Consider the following 15,289-nt stretch of genomic DNA (forward strand, 5'->3'; position numbering starts at 1 on the left):
TATAATAATATAATAATAATATTTAATAATATATAATAATATAATAATAATATTAAATAATATTAATATTTTTTTATTTATAATTAAATAATTAAATTTTAAAAAATTGAATTAACAAAATTAAGAAAGAATAAAAACCAAAAAATTTAATATATATCCCCTTCTGGAAAAAAATCCTGAGGAGGTCTATTCCTGTCATGTGCGCCGATAAAAATTAGAAAAATCTTTTGCGGTTACCGGTGACTCATCGGGCGACCATGGAAACCTATATATATACATTTACAGAGCGAATGACATGATTTGATTTCATTTTTTTTTATATTTATACTCACCCAACGAGAACCATCCGCGAATATTATGTATCTGATTTCGCGGTAATTTTTGCGCAAAGATTATATTTTTTGCGCTTGAAATATAGAGTGAATATTTTTTCTATGCTCCGAAAATCTAATATGGCTGTTTGGAACGTAAATTGTTAAATGTGTTCGTGAAGTGGCTTCTCGCTGATCGACCAATAGCGATGCGCCATTTGATGCGACTATTTCGGTTTGCGGTTAAAATCTACATAAGAACGCGCCTTATATCGCTACATATATTTAAAAAACATTAGAAATTGAGAAATATATATTGAACAAAATATTCTATGCTTCATGGAAAAGGATTGTGTAATAAACAAAGGGGTGAGTTTTATTTACTTCGAAAGAATAATATATATACCTACAAAACTAGAATATATATATATATATATATATATATATATATATATATATATATATCTTTGCGTATAAAAATCTTATTTATTTTCGCGGTGAGAAAAATGATTTTGATATATATATATTCGCAGCTTCTAATAATTAATAAGTCTATATAATAATTAAAACTCGTGACGTCACGAAAAATATTTTCCTATCGTGTTCGTATACAGATATAATTATATATGTCAGGCACCGCGTGCTCTTTTTCTTTATTTCTTTCTAATTCTATCTTTTTTTTCAGGAAGAAAAGGATTATCATCTCATTGTGCGCATCTACGATTAATCGGATATTGTTTGATCAGACGTTTTGTGACGCGCTGATAAATCCTGGCGTTTCGCCTCTCATGTGGCCGGAAGAACTCCTGCGTAGCCGTAATGATCTTGTGCGTTTTCCGCTTGATTCCTGGAGTATGCACTAAAAAGGCACCATCGAGCACAACTAGCCGATAATTCAGAAGACACATCTCGAACATCTGCACAATTAAGGTGAAGAAAATAGAATTATATATATACTCTAATGAGGTTATTTAATTTATATAATTTTTCTTGTATAAAAATTAAATTAAAAATAATTACATACACATATATATGAATAACAATATTATGTATTGTATATTTTAAAAATTTAAGAATAATTATAGATCTCTGGAAAAAATATGTAGATTTTATATATAAAATTTATATATAATAAATTAATAAATAATATAATTATACTATTAATTATATATATATTGTATATAATTAAATTTATTTGCATATAAATTTTATATATATATATAATTATTTGTAGATTTTTAAATATAGGTATATATAAATATATTTATATTTATAAATTTTTTAATATTTGCCCTATTTTCGGGAGAGAACCTGTATTTCATCAAGATACCTGAGCCATCTTATCCTGTTTTCCTTCCCAGGACATCTCTTCCGTATAGAGCGGATCCTCGCGGGTACCGATGAAAACCGGCTCCCACCTGTGATGCGGATATTCCCTTTTGGTGATGATCAACGGTCGAATCCTGCCTGGATCGGGTCTGATCAGCCACCTGGTCAGTCCGGGAAATCGCTGGCAGTGCGGACAGAGGAATCTACGAAGGACCCACATATATTGTCATCGTTGTCGGCATTTTATTTAAATACATAGTCTCGACACGGCTATTTTGAGAAATCTTGTTTGACATAGTAAAAGGTATCGGTATTTTTAAATCTAGGATATTCTTCTTGTTTTATATAAATCTGCACATGGACGTCCACAGGGATTAAGGAGAGCAAGAGGAGGCATTTGTCCCCCAAAAATTAAGCATTCGCTCTCCTTTTGAATAAACACTGCAATTTATTTGTATATATTTAAATATAAAGAAATATATAAATAATAAAATTAAATTTTAAAAAATGAAGGAAGAGTAAAAAATAAGAAACAAAAGAAAATCCTGCGGGCGCCCATAAATCTGCATGTAATAATAAACTTAATACCTATGAAAATACACCGCTAGACCGGCTCGGCATGCGGTGAGGAGCTCGCGCTTTGTCGCCGGTGGCGGTTCATTGGACTCTATCTCGAAGACGGGCACGACGAAGACTACGCCGACCTTGGGCGGCCTCTGATGTATCATGTCCATGAAACCGGAAGCCAGCCGCGCGCTCGGCAGCAGCTCGATGTCCGACACCAGCACGCAGGACGTGTTTGCCGTCGTCCTGGCCACGTTCCGGGCGACGTTGATCGGATACGTCATGCTCCTCTTTCGCCTCTCGGTCTCGGCTTGTCTCCACTGAAGATCGGAAGCGGCGCAGTCGCCTCGAGCATCGCCTGGACTGATCGCACTCAAAGCGGGAGGTCGACCGGCCGGAAACACCAGGTGGACGGAGACCTGCGATCATCGAATCCTCAGATTGCGAATTCTGTAATGTAGAATATATGGAAACGGATCGATAGAGCAAGGAGAAAGCATAGCTAGGTAATACTGTCTGTGTCACAAAAAGAACATATGTTTGTAATAGATGAGAGAAGATATTTAATATTCGATGATAAAATCGATTGCAATATTACGTCTTATCACTTTTATCTAAATCAGTTATCAGCTATAGTCTAGTGATGGTAGTTAATATAGTATATGGATTTGTAGATATGAAGTTTTAGATTATTTCTAATATATATAAAGAAGAGAATTTAATATTTTGATAAGTAAATATCTAATATTTTAACAATTTTAAATCTCTTATTTTGTACTACGTTATGTTTAAATATTAGTTTATTGGCCTATATAAGACATGTAGTTTAGCATGCATACAAGACCTATAATACAGGCAATTATTTATGTTCAGTTTTTTTTCTATTAGCTTTTACTTATGAATTGCATACAATCAAATGCTCTTATCCATAGAATCTCAATTAAGACAATTGGCATTCCACATGGATTAAAACGGTTATGCTAATCGTAAGCGCGCGTGTTGATATAACGGAATGAGCGTCTATCATGCTTTCATAGGAGGCAGCATATCGATTTCTCTTCAACTGTATGTCGCGTGAACAATCACATATGTCGTGTGTTTAGAAAGAATTATTTAAAAGAAGACTAGATTATTTAGATAAGCAAACTGAAAAAAATAATTAGCAAAAAATAGATCTATAAAAAAGTCGCTTGTGTGTGCGCGGTATATAAGATAAATTATCTTTTTCAGGGGGGAGCAGGATGGTCCTAGAAGCGCTCATTTCGTATTTACGGACTCCCAAGATGCCTATATCGATGATGGTATGAAAACTTTGAGGGTCGAGGAATATATGTTGGATGACACACGATGAGATTCGTGACGTGGAAGTTGAGGGAGACCTTGTACATGGCAGGCTCGCACCGACAGGCCCGATCAAGCTGAGCGACAGCGAGGCCGGCGTCGAGGCCCGGCGCGAACACCGCCAGGCTGAGAGGTCCCTCCCATCGTCTGGCCAGCTCCACGATCCCGTAAACCTGATCGGCGGTGGCGTGGGTGGACAGCGTGACCTGGGGCAACCCGTCTGTCGCTTCGGTGGCACCGCGCAACACGAACGGTAGGACCCTGCACGGAGAAAAAGGAATCTTGTCATCGTAGCAAAACCGTCATCCGCATCGATCATATTCGAATCGAACACTTCTACTACAAATTATAAAGTTTGTTTTGTTCGCGTAAAAAATATTGTCGAGCGAATTCATTCGTAGAACGACGAGCAAAATATAGTCCATTTCTTTTGTAATAAATTTAATAAAAAACAAGAGATATTATAAATAAGAATATTTTTGTAATTGACGAAATTTGCCAGCATACAATTTGCTGTGCGAGCAAACTTTTTTCTTCGTGCTCCGCTTTCGATACCATAATATATCTTAGTAAAATAAAATTATTGTTAAAATATAATAATTATTATTAAAATAATTATTTTAATAGTAATTATTAAAAGTCATTATTAGTAAAATAAAAATATATTGACAATTTTTTTGTGTCCGAAGGCGACCTTGTACCTGTAAGGGCTTTTTTCACCGATCTCGGGGCTCCAAGTGAGTCTGGACGGTGGATAAGAAAGGACATCCGGCAGGCCGTGATACCACCTGCAAACACTTTCGTTCCGGGGTCGTCGACCCGCCATGTACATGCCTGCCGCATAGGTGGGCGGTTTGGAGTCTTGCTGCGAATTTGCGTGATCACCGCTGGGCATCGAGATACTACCGTCGTCGTGAAAAACGATCGTCGTCGTCGGCAATCGAAAGTCGCGGCCGAACAGCAAACGACAGGCCACCAGGAAGGACAGCACTAACGCCGGCCATACTAGTAGCTTGCGAGCAAGGCTGCGCATCGCTTTCTTGTCTGAGGATACACACATATATTTTACTTAGGATTTTTTTACAAAATCAAGAAACATGATAATATGTATCTCGACAAGGTATGTTCAGGAATCCTGGATTATAATTATGTAATTATATTCTAGTCCATATGGATATCCGCAGGGGGGGGGAAGAGGGACAAGAGGAGGAGACATTTACCCCCTTGAATCAGTGAAAAAATTAAGTATTTGCTCTCCGCTTTTGAATAAACACAGGAATTTATTTGCATATTTAATATAAAAAAATTAAAATTAAATTTAAAAAATTTAAGAAAGAACAAAAAAATATAATTATGTTCCCTCCTGGAAAAAAATCCTGTGGACCCATGTCCTGATCTAGGATAATTATATATTTTGGACCAGGATAATAATTCCACGAGAAAGATGACAGCGTATCTTTCAGTTTATTACTAGGATTTTTTTCGCGAACATTATTTGAGATTATATAATTATCTTTCTTTTAAATAAAAAAACTATTTTTGCAAAGGATAAAAATGATGGCAAAAAATACTTGAATTTTTGTTTTATATTAATATATGCAAGAATATATTGATAATATTACATTAATATTACATTGCATCTCTATATAATAATATAATATTATTTATTGATATTTGCATCTATTTATTATATATATAGATAATACAGAAAAATATAAAACAGCAACCGAAGATTTAACATTTAACAATACATATATTATATATGTATATATGTATATATGTATATATACGGATTATACATATTTAATAATTCATATGTATATTTTTTTATCAAATTTATATGTCATTTAGCTTCGCCTTTGATGCAATTTATAAGTTTAATATAATTGTGACAATCTTTATTTTTTGCTATAATTTTTCCATCTTGTTAATTTTTTTTTCATGGCATCATTTTTATTTATACAGATAAAATGACGCTCTTATTTTTCTAATATGCTTTTTATGCGATAGAAATATATCTGCAGAAGCATGAATTATTCTGTATTATCTCTCTATATATATATTGTTAAATCTTCGGTTGCTGTTATATTTTTAGCAATGTGAGCGATCATAGGAAGCGATACGTTTGACACATGCAAGTAATAAAAGCTGTAATTGATGAATTGATAACGGAGGGCTATTCGGCTAAACTCGACACGAACCTCAGGAATTCCTCGATCTCGTCGTCGATCGAGAACGGTACAACAATGTTCCATATTATCAAGCGCAAACGGCGAGTCCTCCGAGGAACATCCGCCGTGTCGTACTGGCACAGGGGTGACGTTCGCCGAGGGGTGAGACCACGAAATATCGTGGATCGATGTCGCGCAAACGCCGTTGGCGAACCGCGAGGATGCGCAACCGAGGAAATGCATAGCCGCGATTGCAGGAGAAAGAGAACGAATAGGGGGGGCCGCTATAATGACATGTAGATTTTTTAGATTATGCCTAGAGTCATCTTCATTAGTAATCTCCATTAATTTTGTCTCTATTAGAAATCTGAAATATATATCTTATTAAAGACGAATTTATATATATTTTGATTTTCAAATTTTAATATGGAATATTAATTTTAATTTTCTCACTTATATTTGTTATTATATTGTTAGCTTTAGTTCTATACTTTTATAATGTCCTATATTTTAATTGTGCGTGTATATTGCAGATAATGTCGAACCTTTTGCACCTATACGAGCTATATCATACGAATGGAACCTATATCTATGGACTAATAAAGCATTGCACACGCGAGGACAATGTACGCGAGGATAAGGAAAACAAGGTCACATGATCGATAATTCAATAATAAGCGTATCATCGGAAAGATACGCTGCTTTGAGCAAAGAAAAACATATTGCATATTCGTAAACGATGCCAGTTGTATACGAGGAGAAACAGTCACGACAAACTATAGTATGATACGATCATTGATGGGTAAGATACATTTAAAATGAATTTCAATATAGAATATGATATGCATATGAAAAAAATGTATCTAAATACAGATACAATACACAAAATATATATAAGATACAGATACTTATTAGATACTTTAATAATATATCTCAGATATATATTAGATACTTTTAAATTAATGTATATTTTATTATAATATGCACAAAAAATATATACTGAATAAAACTTTTATTTATTAATAATTTTTTTATTTATAATTTTATTCGTTAGTCTTAATATCAAAAGTGCGTCAAAAATATCGTCACTCAAACTATATATTTTAATCGAACGAATTGGTCAATAAATTAACTGTTCATATATATATTTTAATCACGAATGCTAAATAATCACTCAACCGGTGCTGATGACGATATATAATCGATATCGTGTTGAACTTTAAAAACAAATGTTTCATATGAGAAAAACGTATTATATAAGTATTAATGCTATATTTTATTTTTGCTTGTCTGACAAATAAGAGAGAATGTCGATAGCACTGTCAGTTTTTACGTCTTGATCTTTTAAAAATTTAAAGAATCGATCAATTTAAAGAAATATGTGAAAATGTATCTAAAAATGTATTTGAGAAAAGTATAATTGCAGATACTATATGTTTTGTATTTAGATCTACAATAGATACAGATACTTCAATTAAAATATATTTCAGATACAGGCTCAGATACTCAAAATATATCTATAGATACAGATACTTCAAATATATTTCAGATACATGCAGACTCAGATACTCAAAATGTGTGTATCTATTAGATGCAGAATATTTCATTTTGAATATATTTCAAATCAGGTACCCAAAATGTATTTAGATACTGTATCTATATAATATATGTATATCAGTATTTAAAGTTATGAATTTTTATAATTATTAATTCTGATAATTACAGAAGTATCAGCCGCAAATGGACGTATTGCGTGACGCATTACAACAATTATTACCACGTGCTGTGGTTACGGCACACTTATTTAGGACTCTATGATACACTACGAAGTCAAATAAATGGGCGCATGATCACGCTGGATTCATTGTACGACCACGTCTAATCGATGGTAAAACACGTGTGCAATTAGTCTTATATAAGACATATAGGACACTGTGGATCATTTAAGGGTCGTCGTCATTGATTCCAAGGGCATGTTCCAATTTTAACGATTAGTATATACCGAAGAGTATATTGTATACATATATTTGCACTCTCTTCCGGAGTTGGCGGTGCAACGCGCCGAATGCGCGAAAATTTCGGGACCAGCACTATCAGTAGTTCCTCGATTCTTCGAGGCGTCAAGTCGGCGTGTTTGTATAATCTTGCTTTCTCTTTCCCTATCTCTGTTTTCTTATTCGATTATGTATGTATATATATTTTTTTGAGTTTCAAAATTTATTATCAAAAAATTACGAGTCATATATTTTATCTAAATATATGCTTGAGAATATTTATTATAGCCATCAAGTTATAGCTGAGATAAAAGATACGACGACACGTGTTGATTAAATTAAATATTGTCGCAATAATTTACGTAATGTGTATTAAACAGCACGGAGACAGTATTATTATTAATAAAACATGGAGCGTCTTTCCGTATAGAGACGATCATCGATCCGGCTTTTATGTACATATCTTGCATGTATAAGCAAATAAACCTCGGCAAGAAATAGGTAATTTAAAATTGCGATCGCGCAACAAATATCGATTTTATTACAATCGAAAAGTCTATGAATGAAATTATGGTTAATATATTTAGATGCGAGTAGTAGAATTCATTATTGAAAATAAATGATGTGAATTGAACATATGTTGCTGTCAACATATGTATATCCGAGATAAAAATAAAATCACGTAGTGTAACGTGGAATATCGATAGAAATTTCGCGTAATATTAAGTCATCGCATAAAATTATATTAAATTATTTATAAATTAATTATACATAAGTTAAATATTAGTTATATATAAATTATAAAATTAATTAAATTATAAAAATTATAATGAAATTAAATTCCCAGTGGAAAATGTCCGGCAGCTCCTTGGTAAACCTGAAGAGGCGCATCTGGGGAACACTTCGCGAGATGAGGCGATTCAACAAGTGCTCAGGGACGTCGCCCAGTTGAAAGGAATCTCCTGGGAAGGTTCCGAGGAACGCTGAGGAGGACACGATGCGTGAAATGTATACGATGATTTACATGTGATCGATTGCGGGAAAGCATGATGAACATGATCGGGTTGTAGAGCTCGGTCACACAATCTTGACCTTAACCGATGCAAGTCCCGCTTTTTCCGCGACCGCCGGCCGTCGAGAGCGTCGCGACGCCCGTCAGTGACTCTCTGGACATCGCGACGTTACCACGCACCCCGGCCCCGGCTTCCGTCGTGGCCGTGCCGCGAAGACGACATGCCGTGCCCCCACGGTCCTCCGTCATCTTCGCACCTGGGAAACGTCTGCGGCGTCACTTCTGCAGGAACCTGGTTCATCCGCGAGTCAAGGACTCCCCTTCATCATCTCTATTCAAGGATGCACGCATCACCGAATTTCGCGTGAGGATGACGGGGCATCATGCAAAGGACGATGAGGAGGACGACGATGACGATGTCATCTGCGGCGTCGGTAGGTTTATCATACATGTGTATCATACATACAATTTTATCATACATACAATTAAATTTATACATGTATAACTTTTTCTCAATATTTTTTTTTTAATTCCTTGTTTTATTTTTATTATAAATTTATATTATAAATAAAATATAATATAAAAAAATTAAAATATATATATATATATATAAAATATAAAAAATATTGAAAAAAAATAATATTGAGAGAAAATTTAGAAGAATATACAAGATAAGTTGGAGATATATTGCAAATAAAGAGTGTAAAATGTATTCTAAGCAGGATAATCAATAATTAATATCCTGTAATCGCAAAAAAAAAGTTGTAAAGAAAAGTTTATCACGTAATAGTAGTTTTATATAGTGAGAACGGTATAACATTGAGAGAGGGCAAACGGTATCAAGTTTCAAACAATCGATTACTATTTGCTGATATAACTTTCATCAAGAACTTGAAGAAAAATTGACTTAACATTTCTTCTTTGGTATATATTGTTCTTCGACAACATGTGGAGGATTTTAAATTTAAAAGAAGATACCTGGACACACAGAGTATCATATACAAATATACATGAAAAACCGATTTTATATATTACTACGTATGTGTTTGTCATAAATTCTTTTTTCTTCTTTTAATCTCGCATATGTAAATTATGGATTAAAAATAGATATTACGGATACACACACACCGACCACGATATCCACGGATATCTCGCCTCGCTTGAAGAATGGAATGATACCAACGAAATGGACGAATTCCGTAGCTATTCAGACCATAGAAGGATTACCGCTACGTTTGAGAGTATTGCCGTCTCTTAGAGACATTGAAGAGGATAACGAGAGTTCCTCTTCCTCGAGATTCTGGAAATACCTGAGATTTTTGGGACGATTATCGTTCTCGCAATTCGGTACGTCCAGCTGATTCGAATTTTATCATTTTAAGCTTTTGGATCTTCGCCGCGGTCATGTTAGATTGTGACGTCAGAAGCGAGAAAGCACACGCTGAAAATTCTTAGATGCTACTTTTTAATAAAACGACTGTATATAATGCCATTTTACAACTGCTGATTGATTATAAAGGGAAAAGGATAGTTTTCGAGGGATTTTAAGAGTGTGTTAAAGTCGTCTGAAGTGTTGTTTCATTTCGAAATGGCATCTAAAAATTTCTAGCGTGTGTTTCTCGCCTCTGACGTCACAATTTCAATAGGATCGGTGAGGAGCCAGTTTTTAATCTCAAACTAATTAAACATCTAATTAATCGCAGGTCTCTTATGGCTACTCGTCATGTGGATAGTGGCAGGTGCGGCGGCGTTTTGCGCCGCGGAAGGTCCGCGCGAACGGGAACAGGTCGTGTCGTTGAAGAGCATGCAGAAGGACCTGGTGATCGACCTGGCGACGGAGTTGCGGCAATTGCGTACGGAACGAGACGAGGATGTGGAGCCATTGTGGCGCGACAAGATTCGTCAGTACGTGACTAATCACGAGAAACTCCTCCTGGTCGCTGTTAGCTCTGGCTACGGCGAGGGCGGCAACAGCGGACAATTGTGGACATTTCCTGGTTGTGTATTATTCGCCATATCGCTAATCACTACTTTAGGTATATATTAATTAATATCAAAATTAATTCTTAAATAATTCGCTTATGAAGACTTCATGTCAATCTTTTTTTTAATTTATTTTAGAAGACGCTTCGTATCTTCTCTTTGTATTTATTTCTGTATTTTTAAATTTTGCAGGTTTCGGAGCACCCGTTCCGCGAACTACTGCCGGTCGCACGGTAGGAGTAATTTTTGCCTTGATCGGTATTCCCGCACATTTTCTTCTGATATTAAATTTCGGCATGATGGTGGCACTTGGTTTGCAAAGATACGCGCTTGCCAGACAAGGCGCGCAATCAAACAACGCAGAATGCAATCATTCCGTGATGTCGATGCCAAGATGGGTCAAAGTCGTACCGTTTGTCTGTTCAGGTAAATATATACGTACTTTGATCGCGTACACATAAATTACACAATGTAGCTCTTATAGGTCAAAATATTAATAGCTATTTTTAGATATGCATTAGGATAAATGTACTGAATTAAAAAAAAAAAAATAGAAAATTAAAATATACCTCGGTGTCTTTTTTGTAGTTGCTTACTACATTCTGGGAATATTGTGCTTCGGTATAGCGCGCTCAAGACCGATCGAGGCGAGTGTACTGTTTCCGTTGGACTTTACCGCGGCGGGCGGACTCTCCACCATCGTTGGTCACGTACGGATATTGTATGGTCTGTATTTAGAAGGTGCGGTCACTATCGCAGCGATAGTAGTAGCCGTATTACGGGTATCAGCGACGCAGAGTTTCACAAAAATCGGACTGAAATATGGTTTGCTGATGGAAGCTTAAATTCTCATTAAATTTATTCAACATTTTTTTAAAGCCACTTGCATATTCATCAAGCAGACATTGCCACGTGCTCTGATGTGTTTCATATTGAACTGTCGAGCTATCGGTAATTAAACTGCGAAAAAAAAGTAATAAAACGATGTATTTTATTTCGCAAGTCGAAATGCTTCGTCATCAAATATATATCGATTTACATCGAAATATAGTACGTTTTGTACAATTTATATGCATGTAGATAACAATTCCTAAATGAGAAAAAAAAAATAAAAGAATACATGCAGTTCCAAGTATATACAGAAGGATATAAGTAGTTGTGTGGAATTCTTATTTTAAAAATATATAAATATTGTTACGATTGAAATGGATAGATTTGTATACTTGTATCTCCATGTACACTTTATTTAAATAAGATGTAACAAATAAAGACAAATTTGTACGCTACGATACAACTGTACAACTAGAATATCAGAGCAACACCAGGCTGGTCTCACTTATTCACGCTTGTAACGAATTCAGGTCCTTATGTTTATTCTATTCAACTTGATTAAAAGTGTACACGATAGTAATACCTATATGCCCTCTACGATTCTCATTTGTAATTGATAATGCTAGCGCGTATGCGATATTTTTGTATTTATTACCAATGAACAGCAGATCTTTTAGACCTTTATAGATTGCTTTAGATATTACGCGATTACATCTGGGGCATTTTCCGTCGTCGCATTTCAGCATTAGTGTCACTTTTGCTGTCGGCGTCTTTGGTATTTACGGATCTCTTTAGTGGTTTGTCTCCCGGATGCTCGGCCTCGGATAATAAAGATTGTTTTTCGTGATTAGGCATATTTCCCAGTGCTATTCGTATAGATTCCACCAAGTGCAGCGGACCTGAGTAACTCTCTTTTGTACCTATGGATAAATAGTAGTTTGTAATAACACATTATATTTTTTGTGTTAGTATGCCTGCTATAGAACATTTAAGATCTATCATAGAAAGTTAATTAATTGCAATAAAGATTTCATAATGATAATTTGAAAATTCTTATCACATGAAATTTTTGCGCCAAACCAATAGGTCCTAAAAAATTTATAATTCAAATATACTTTGATTGGTCTGAGATACTGTATAATTGGATAACTAATAAAAGTACTAATAAACATATTTATAATTCTCCACTTAAAGGAAAAAAGTTTTGATTTTTTAACTAAAAAATATGATATATTATGTGATAAATGAATCGTGTAAATAAATTATGCTCTTTTCAGTAATTTACTTACAATTTGTTCTTATCCAAATATAGCTTTTTTAATTTTTCCAAGCAGACCATCATTTTGATTAGTTTGATCATCTTGACTCGCTTGAGTTTGCACCTTTGGACCTGCTGTGCCTAGAAAAAACATTGAAGCTACTTATGAAGGAAACTCGAGGCAACAACAAACACGTATTTCACAATGAATCAATCATTGTTATACCAACTTTGATTGTTATCGCAAGAATTTTCCTATGAGAGGAAGAATCCTTTTGTTTCATTTTGATAAACGTCAATGAAACGCACTTTGTAAAACATTTTGACGTTTTATTCAATTAGCAGTAGCAGGTACAATTGGAGAAAACTCAAGCGACTGGCAAGTGTGCGTAATGAAGAGATGAATTATTGTTATGTAAAATGTGATAAGGATGTCAAACGGGTGTATCACGAATATATTCTATTACAAACGACAATTCACTTTTCTCAGTTTTCTCATTTGTCCTTACCGTCTGTTTTAAATGTTACACCGTATATACTGCCAGGGGTATCGGTCTCAAGCTCGGCGTACGCTTGAAGCAACGCTCGCTGCTTATCTGTCAATTGTTTAGGCACCAAGACTTTAACGTTTACATAATGATCGCCGTAGCCAATTCCGTTGACCTTTTTTAATCCTTTGCCGGTCAAACGAATTCGCGTATGGGACGACGTGCCCGGTGTTACTTGGATAGTCTGATCCTCGTATACGCCCTCTACTCGTATCGTACCACCTAGCACAGCCTGGGCCAACGAGACTCCCGCGTCCGTGTGGACGTCTGGGCCGTCGCGGCGAAAATACCGGGACTTTTCTACACGGAATGTCACGAATATCTCCTTATTGCCGACTGGCATACGAATCGTTTGACCATCCTCCACTCCGGCGGGAACCGGCACTGTCACTCTCTTACGTTGCACCTAAGAAAATGACGTCATTAGAAAAATGGAATGATTCTTCTAGAGATGACGACAATAATCAAGTATTTGTACCGTTTGTCCTTTTGCTGCACATTCTGTGCAAGGAAACTTGATGTGTATTTTTGTGCCTAGACAGTATCGACAAGTTGAGCTCATTACAAAAGGACCAGTGCTTATTGTCTCTACTCCTGTGCCATTGCAATGCTGACACTTTATGGGTTTCGTTCCAATCTCGCAACGCGAGCCACGGCACTTCGGGCAAAAGTCCACTACATTTATATCGATATCCTTATTCACACCTCTGGCAGCTTGGGAAAACGTTAAATTCATTATCACCTGTGTGAAAAATAAGGATATTAGAGTTGTGTTGGATTAAATGCAGAAAATCATATAACGCAAATATTTGCGTACCTCTTGAGCTGCTCCGTAACCATACGTTGTCTCTGCAAAATCTTCAAAGTCGTTGAAGGCTCCACTTTGATATCCAACATCGCCAAATATTTTTCTAAACAATTCCTCGGCATTGATAGTCGATCTATATTGCCAGTGTTGACTGTAACTCTTGGGCCTTTCACCCTGGCCCATTCCCATCCCCATTTGCTCGGAGGTTGCACCCCAAGTATCAAATTCCTTCCTCTTAATATCATCGCTCAATACTTCATAAGCCTCGGAAACCTCTTGAAACTTTCTACTAGCATCTGGATCTCCTTTATTCGTATCAGGATGATATTTCTTAGCTAACTGATAATACGCCTTTTTTATGTCTTTGGCTGATGCATTCTTGGCGACACCCAGGATCTCATAATAGTTGCGTTTCAACAATCTATTTGTTAAATGTATGGCTCTATGCGGCTGTATTATCCTTCCTAAGTTACCTAGAGTAGATGTTACAAAATAAAATTCAGTATCAAAACAATCTAAAAATAGAATAAATCATAGATTTGCGTTGCGCGAATATTTAGCGATATAGAATTCCATTGCAAATCAGCTGATTATGTAGCGCGGCGTTTCGAAAGTAAATATCTCGGCTGTCAAACTTTTTCGGAACAGTTTATAGTTAATATTTTCTGCGTACTAATACACGTATATATATAATTCTAAATTATAGGTTATGTTGGAAAAAAACGCGGATGCGGCACGTGTCGAACGAGGGCGAAAATAAAACGACACAAACGACGAGCGATGAAGACGACGAGGAAGTCGTCGATGAGCCGGGAACGTAAAATCGCGCGCGATTTCGCATCGGAAAACAAAGAATGATGTAATCCAGCGGTGTGTAATACTTTACTTTTTTCCGCTCTGTCGCGACTCGGACAGCTGACAGTTGACGCGACGGTCGCCACGTGTCGCCGGGACGCGTCGCCCCGTTGCAAGACATTGCACGAGAATTTCAGCTGCTTGTTCCCGATCAGACCGATGGTTCTCGGCAGAAAAATGCCAGCCAGCCCCTTGCCGGTCGCCATGTTGCACGCATGGTCCGTTTGGTTCGCGGACGACAGACGGGGTAAGGTTAGTAGCGCCCTCTGATATACAGGGTGTCC

At 36.0% G+C, this 15,289-nt stretch overlaps 3 protein-coding genes across 11 annotated transcripts; 1 reads left to right on the plus strand and 2 right to left on the minus strand.

The window, feature by feature from the left end:
• Window positions 1-146: 146 nt before the first annotated feature.
• On the plus strand, window positions 147-13,270 carry LOC114937979 (uncharacterized). 8 transcript variants are annotated; one of them, XM_085486035.1, is made up of 15 exons: window positions 147-680; window positions 997-1,241; window positions 1,673-1,944; window positions 2,249-2,710; window positions 3,435-3,798; window positions 4,235-4,665; window positions 5,641-6,012; window positions 6,250-6,518; window positions 7,207-7,344; window positions 7,442-7,604; window positions 8,558-9,156; window positions 9,830-10,069; window positions 10,426-10,758; window positions 10,898-11,131; window positions 11,294-13,270. In XM_085486035.1, the coding sequence occupies exons 11-15, from the start codon at window positions 8,811-8,813 to the stop codon at window positions 11,548-11,550; spliced, it is 1,410 nt and encodes a 469-aa protein (XP_085342161.1). In that variant the 5' UTR covers window positions 147-680; window positions 997-1,241; window positions 1,673-1,944; window positions 2,249-2,710; window positions 3,435-3,798; window positions 4,235-4,665; window positions 5,641-6,012; window positions 6,250-6,518; window positions 7,207-7,344; window positions 7,442-7,604; window positions 8,558-8,810; the 3' UTR covers window positions 11,551-13,270. The 8 variants fall into 8 exon arrangements, with proteins under 8 accessions (XP_085342161.1, XP_029167492.2, XP_029167494.2 ...); XM_029311659.2 differs by having other exon boundaries at window positions 5,641-5,783; XM_029311661.2 differs by having other exon boundaries at window positions 5,641-5,783; window positions 8,575-9,156.
• LOC114937981 (beta-1,4-glucuronyltransferase 1) lies at window positions 778-5,891 on the minus strand. Its single transcript, XM_029311668.2, has 6 exons — window positions 5,747-5,891; window positions 4,247-4,589; window positions 3,584-3,806; window positions 2,229-2,623; window positions 1,642-1,843; window positions 778-1,228 (listed from the first exon to the last, which is right to left on the minus strand). The coding sequence occupies exons 2-6, from the start codon at window positions 4,576-4,578 to the stop codon at window positions 1,016-1,018; spliced, it is 1,365 nt and encodes a 454-aa protein (XP_029167501.1). The 5' UTR covers window positions 4,579-4,589; window positions 5,747-5,891; the 3' UTR covers window positions 778-1,015.
• LOC114937978 (dnaJ homolog l(2)tid, mitochondrial) lies at window positions 11,542-15,254 on the minus strand. Of its 2 annotated transcripts, XM_029311657.2 has the most exons (6): window positions 15,037-15,254; window positions 14,160-14,623; window positions 13,821-14,084; window positions 13,304-13,748; window positions 12,826-12,935; window positions 12,306-12,456 (listed from the first exon to the last, which is right to left on the minus strand). In XM_029311657.2, exons 1-5 carry the CDS (start codon window positions 15,209-15,211, stop codon window positions 12,835-12,837), a joined length of 1,449 nt encoding a protein of 482 aa, XP_029167490.1. In that variant the 5' UTR covers window positions 15,212-15,254; the 3' UTR covers window positions 12,306-12,456; window positions 12,826-12,834. The 2 variants fall into 2 exon arrangements, with proteins under 2 accessions (XP_029167489.2, XP_029167490.1); XM_029311656.2 differs by lacking the exon at window positions 12,826-12,935 and having other exon boundaries at window positions 11,542-12,456.
• Between the last annotated feature and the right edge of the window lie 35 nt (window positions 15,255-15,289).

The sequence above is a fragment of the Nylanderia fulva genome, unplaced genomic scaffold, assembly GCF_048542155.1.
Source record: "Nylanderia fulva isolate GAGA-0341 unplaced genomic scaffold, ASM4854215v1 Scaffold4, whole genome shotgun sequence".
NCBI classification, from domain to species: domain Eukaryota; kingdom Metazoa; phylum Arthropoda; class Insecta; order Hymenoptera; family Formicidae; genus Nylanderia; species Nylanderia fulva.

What these genes read in the sequence shown, in the direction of transcription:
- LOC114937981 (XM_029311668.2), bottom strand. Translation starts at nt 4,578, where the DNA reads ATGCGCAGCCTTGCTCGCAAGCTACTAGTATGGCCGGCGTTAGTGCTG. An exon ending in CTAGCGGTGTATTTTCATAG is followed by an intron (nt 1,844 to 2,228) that starts GTATTAAGTTTA and finishes GGTCCTTCGTAG; the next exon opens with ATTCCTCTGTCCGCACTGCC. An exon ending in AACAGGATAAGATGGCTCAG is followed by an intron (nt 1,229 to 1,641) that starts GTATCTTGATGA and finishes TTAATTGTGCAG; the next exon opens with ATGTTCGAGATGTGTCTTCT.
- LOC114937979 (XM_085486035.1), top strand. Translation starts at nt 8,811, where the DNA reads ATGCAAGTCCCGCTTTTTCCGCGACCGCCGGCCGTCGAGAGCGTCGCG. An exon ending in ATTATCGTTCTCGCAATTCG is followed by an intron (nt 10,070 to 10,425) that starts GTACGTCCAGCT and finishes AATTAATCGCAG; the next exon opens with GTCTCTTATGGCTACTCGTC. An exon ending in ATCGCTAATCACTACTTTAG is followed by an intron (nt 10,759 to 10,897) that starts GTATATATTAAT and finishes TAAATTTTGCAG; the next exon opens with GTTTCGGAGCACCCGTTCCG.
- LOC114937978 (XM_029311656.2), bottom strand. Translation starts at nt 15,211, where the DNA reads ATGGCGACCGGCAAGGGGCTGGCTGGCATTTTTCTGCCGAGAACCATC. An exon ending in GTGCAGCAAAAGGACAAACG is followed by an intron (nt 13,749 to 13,820) that starts GTACAAATACTT and finishes TCATTTTCTTAG; the next exon opens with GTGCAACGTAAGAGAGTGAC. An exon ending in TGTAACATTTAAAACAGACG is followed by an intron (nt 12,457 to 13,303) that starts GTAAGGACAAAT and finishes ATTTATCCATAG; the next exon opens with GTACAAAAGAGAGTTACTCA.